Genomic DNA, 6,000 nt, shown 5'->3' with positions numbered 1-6,000 from the left:
ATTGCTGCTCCACTGAGAATTCTGGGAAGGAAGGTGTGAGAGCTATTTTGTTATATAATTGTATTGGGTAGCTATAATACCACTGTGTATGTTCCAAGTGGTTGCAATACTGGGTTATACCACTTGGATCGGACTATATGGGTTTGCGTGGATTTAGCCCTATGCTGTTTGCTCTGCAGGTCACTTCCGTTATAGTGTCGACAATAGTAGTGATGGTAGCTGCGGAATGGAGACCGGCTACCTATCATCATGCTGCACAACATCCGGACGCTCGCTCCATAGCGTGCAGTCTAAATTTCCGATGCTGGCACGCATGGATGCGCCCGCATCAGAACACTGTGGCCCGAAAGATCATCCGGGAGGATCTTTTCAGAGACCGGCCGTTCCGTGACCCGGCTGGGTCACGGAACGGCCGGTCTCATACGCTGTATGAACATGGCCTATATCTGTATATAGTGCATATAGTGTTCTGTGGTCATTGCTGTCTCCGCTGCAGACTGTACATAGATATGAGAATTGCAGCAGTTCATATAGAATCATTTATTCTGATTACAGATTGCATTTTCTTTCCTCAGATTTTCTAGCTGGGGGTCTCTCCAGCCTCTGGTTACACACATGGCTTCTCGGTGCCCTCTGGGTAGATCTCCACTTCACACAGGTTAAGGATCTCCTCGCGGTCAGGGATGACGATGCTGATGTAGCGTCCCACCATTCCTGCACAACACAACCTGCTGACCAGTCCCGGCTCCGCCTCCGTGATGGTGCCGCACCTGAAAACAAAGACATCGGTCAGCACTGGCCCCGAGTGTGACCCCATCTGATTTTCCCCCTCACACCTCCCAATCACATCACCCACCTCCCCATCCCCCAGTCACGCCACCCTCACACTAGCATTGCTACACGGGCTACTAAGAGACTTAGGCTGCATTCCCACGTTCCGTGTTCTGTGAGGAATGCTTGTAACGGAGTCTCCCCGCCCCAAACAGCATCTGATAAGGTACTGAGAGCGGGGAAGAACTCTATTGATATGTGCGACGCTGTAATGAATCAGCCGGGCGCGGTGCATATCAGTACAGTTCTCCCTCGCTCTCAGTACCTTATCAGATGCTTTCCGGGCGGGGGAGACTCCGTTACAGGCATTTCTCACGGAACACGGAACGTGGGAATGCAGCCTTAAAAAAGAAATCAGACTCAAGGTTTCAATCATTTTCTTTTGTTATGATTTTTTCCAGCATTGAAGTGACTGTAGCACCAGGCCCAGGCTGAAGCACTGGAGGCGGCCGACCCACCCTTAGTGGGAAGAACCCCCCGCCCCTCTATGACGTGACTGCATTAGAATCAATGGAACCCTATCATAGAGGGGCGGGGGTTACCTCCCACTAAGGGTGGGTCGGCCGCCTCCAGTGCTTCAGCCTGGGCATGGTGGTACAGTCACTTTAAGGACACTTTAATCAGGTGGTTAAAACAGCTTTATTTTCGTCTTTGAAGGGGAACTATAATCAGGTAAGCTCCCTAGTGGGCACAGAGAGCTGAGGATGAAGGTTAGGGTTATGCTGCGTTAAAACAAAGCGATAATTCATCCAATCGATCGTTTAACGATTTTGAAGCAACGTTTTGTTTTTTATTATGATCAGTGTTTAGACGAATAAATTGTTAGAAAAATCGTAAGAAAATTCGTAAAAAAAAATTATTGTGATCGGTTTTAAGATCACTTAAGCCCATCTTTTACATAGGGTGAATCTTTGAAAGACTGTTTACACGAAGCGATCTGCGAATTTTTAGCGGACGATGAACGACGATTTTTGAACATGTTGAAAGAGCAAAATGAACGATTTCACGCTCGTTGCTTGATTGTTTGCTGTGTTTACACGGAACGATTATTGCTCAAAAGCGATCGTTATAGCGAAAATTCATACAATAATCGTTCCGTGTAAACGCAGCATTAGTTATGTCTGTTACCTTCATCCTGCACAGTAATGCTGCGTTTACACGGAACGATTATCGTTTGAATTTTCGCTATAACGATCGCATTTGAGCAATAATCGTTCCGTGTAAACACAGCAAACAATCAAGCAACGAGCGTGAAATCATTCATTTTGATCTTTCAACATGTTCACAAATCGTCGTTCCATGGTTCGCTAAAAATTCGCAGATCGCTTATGATTTTTCTAACGATTTATTCGTCTAAACGCTGATTGTTCTAAAAACCAAATTGTTGCTTCAAAATCATTAAACGATCGATTGGGCGAATTATCGCTCCGTGAAAACGTAGCATAAGACATTAGGAGCACTGGTGGCGGGGCTACACAGGTTACACACCAGTCATGTATACACTTACACTACACGTCTCCTCCATCATCCAGCAGTTACATATACACTTACACTACATGTCTCCTCCATCATCCAACAGTTACATATACACTTACACTACACGTCTCCTCCATCATCCAGCAGTCATGTATACACTTACACTACACGTCTCCTCCATCATCCAGCAGTCACATATACACTTACACTACACGTCTCCTCCATCATCCAGCAGTCACATATACACTTACACTACATGTCTCCTCCATCATCCAGCAGTTACATATACACTTACACTACATGTCTCCATCATCATCCAGCAGTCACATATACACTTACACTACACGTCTCCTCCATCATCCAGCAGTTACATATACACTTACACTACATGTCTCCTCCATCATCCAGCAGTCACATATACACTTACACTACATGTCTCCTCCATCATCCAGCAGTCACATATACACTTACATTACATGTCTCCTCCATCATCCAGCAGTTACATATACACTTACACTACACGTCTCCTCCATCATCCAGCAGTCACATATACACTTACACTACACGTCTCCTCCATCATCCAGCAGTTACATATACACTTACACTACATGTCTCCTCCATCATCCAGCAGTTACATATACACTTACACTTACACTACACGTCTCCTCCATCATCCAGCAGTCACATATACACTTACACTACACGTCTCCTCCATCATCCAGCAGTTACATATACACTTACACTACATGTCTCCATCATCATCCAGCAGTCACATATACACTTACACTACACGTCTCCTCCATCATCCAGCAGTTACATATACACTTACACTACACGTCTCCTCCATCATCCAGCAGTCATGTATACACTTACACTACACGTCTCCATCATCATCCAGCAGTCACATATACACTTACACTACACGTCTCCTCCATCATCCAGCAGTCATGTATACACTTACACTACATGTCTCCTCCATCATCCAGCAGTCATGTATACACTTACACTACACGTCTCCTCCATCATCCAGCAGTCATGTATACACTTACACTACACGTCTCCTCCATCATCCAGCAGTCATGTATACACTTACACTACACGTCTCCTCCATCATCCAGCAGTTACATATACACTTACACTACACGTCTCCTCCATCATCCAGCAGTTACATATACACTTACACTACATGTCTCCTCCATCATCCAACAGTTACATATACACTTACACTACACGTCTCCTCCATCATCCAGCAGTTACATATACACTTACACTACATGTCTCCTCCATCATCCAGCAGTCACATATACACTTACACTACATGTCTCCTCCATCATCCAGCAGTTGCATATACACTTACACTATACGTCTCCTCCATCATCCAGCAGTCATGCATACACTTACACTACACGTCTCCTCCATCATCCAGCAGTCATGCATACACTTACACTACATGTCTCCTCCATCATCCAACAGTTACATATACACTTACACTACACGTCTCCTCCATCATCCAGCAGTCATGCATACACTTACACTACATGTCTCCTCCATCATCCAGCAGTTGCATATACACTTACACTACACGTCTCCTCCATCATCCAGCAGTTACATATACACTTACACTTACACTACATGTCTCCATCATCATCCAGCAGTTACATATAGACTTACACTATACGTCTCCTCCATCATCCAGCAGTCACATATACACTTACACTACACATCTCCTCCATCATCCAGCAGTTACATATAGACTTACACTATACGTCTCCTCCATCATCCAGCAGTCACATATACACTTACACTACACGTCTCCTCCATCATCCAGCAGTAAAATATACACTTACACTACACGTCTCCTCCATCATCCAGCAGTTACATATACACTTACACTACATGTCTCCTCCATCATCCAGCAGTCACGTATACACTTACACTATACGTCTCCTCCATCATCCAGCAGTTACATATACACTTACACTACACGTCTCCTCCATCATCCAGCAGTTACATATACACTTACACTACACGTCTCCTCCATCATCCAGCAGTTACATATACACTTACACTACATGTCTCCATCATCATCCAGCAGTCACATATACACTTACACTACATGTCTCCTCCATCATCCAGCAGTTACATATACACTTACACTACATGTCTCCTCCATCATCCAGCAGTCATGTATACACTTACACTACACGTCTCCTCCATCATCCAGCAGTTACATATGCACTTACACTACACGTCTCCTCCATCATCCAGCAGTCATGCATACACTTACACTACACGTCTCCTCCATCATCCAGCAGTTACATATACACTTACACTACATGTCTCCTCCATCATCCAGCAGTTACATATACACTTACACTACACGTCTCCTCCATCATCCAGCAGTCATATATACACTTACACTACATGTCTCCTCCATCATCCAGCAGTCACATATACACTTACACTACACGTCTCCTCCATCATCCAGCAGTTACATATACACTTACACTACACGTCTCCTCCATCATCCAGCAGTCACATATACACTTACACTACATGTCTCCTCCATCATCCAGCAGTTACATATACACTTACACTACATGTCTCCTCCATCATCCAGCAGTCACATATACACTTACACTACATGTCTCCTCCATCATCCAGCAGTTACATATACACTTACACTACATGTCTCCTCCATCATCCAGCAGTCACATATACACTTACACTACACGTCTCCTCCATCATCCAGCAGTTACATATACACTTACACTACACGTCTCCTCCATCATCCAGCAGTTACATATACACTTACACTACACGTCTCCTCCATCATCCAGCAGTCATGTATACACTTACACTACACGTCTCCTCCATCATCCAGCAGTCACATATACACTTACACTACATGTCTCCTCCATCATCCAGCAGTTACATATACACTTACACTACATGTCTCCTCCATCATCCAGCAGTCACGTATACACTTACACTACATGTCTCCTCCATCATCCAGCAGTCACGTATACACTTACACTACACGTCTCCTCCATCATCCAGCAGTCATGTATACGCTTACACTACACGTCTCCTCCATCATCCAGCAGTCACATATACACTTACACTACACGTCTCCTCCATCATCCAGCAGTTACATATACACTTACACTACACGTCTCCTCCATCATCCAGCAGTCATGTATACGCTTACACTACACGTCTCCTCCATCATCCAGCAGTCACATATACACTTACACTACACGTCTCCTCCATCATCCAGCAGTTACATATACACTTACACTACACGTCTCCTCCATCATCCAGCAGTCACGTATACACTTACACTACATGTCTCCTCCATCATCCAGCAGTTACATATACACTTACACTACATGTCTCCTCCATCATCCAGCAGTCACATATACACTTACACTACACGTCTCCTCCATCATCCAGCAGTCACATATACACTTACACTACACGTCTCCTCCATCATCCAGCAGTCATGTATACACTTACACTACACGTCTCCTCCATCATCCAGCAGTCACATATACACTTACACTACACGTCTCCTCCATCATCCAGCAGTCACATATACACTTACACTACACGTCTCCTCCATCATCCAGCAGTCACATATACACTTACACTACACGTCTCCTCCATCATCCAGCAGTCATGTATACACTT

General features: G+C 44.6%; 1 protein-coding gene across 2 annotated transcripts in view; it reads right to left on the bottom strand.

Moving 5' to 3' along the window:
- Positions 1-552: 552 nt before the first annotated feature.
- LOC138784243 (fucolectin-1-like) overlaps positions 553-6,000 on the bottom strand; it is an 81,213-nt gene continuing 75,765 nt past the window's right edge. For both annotated transcript variants that reach the window (XM_069959748.1, XM_069959747.1), the window contains one exon: positions 553-770. In XM_069959748.1, coding sequence (XP_069815849.1) covers positions 608-770 — 163 coding nt within the window. In that variant the 3' untranslated portion in view covers positions 553-607. The remainder of the gene's footprint in view (positions 771-6,000) is intronic.

The sequence above is a fragment of the Dendropsophus ebraccatus genome, chromosome 2 (genome assembly GCF_027789765.1).
Source record: "Dendropsophus ebraccatus isolate aDenEbr1 chromosome 2, aDenEbr1.pat, whole genome shotgun sequence".
Taxonomy (NCBI): Eukaryota; Metazoa; Chordata; class Amphibia; order Anura; family Hylidae; genus Dendropsophus; species Dendropsophus ebraccatus.
This window is presented reverse-complemented; position numbering and strand designations above follow the sequence as displayed.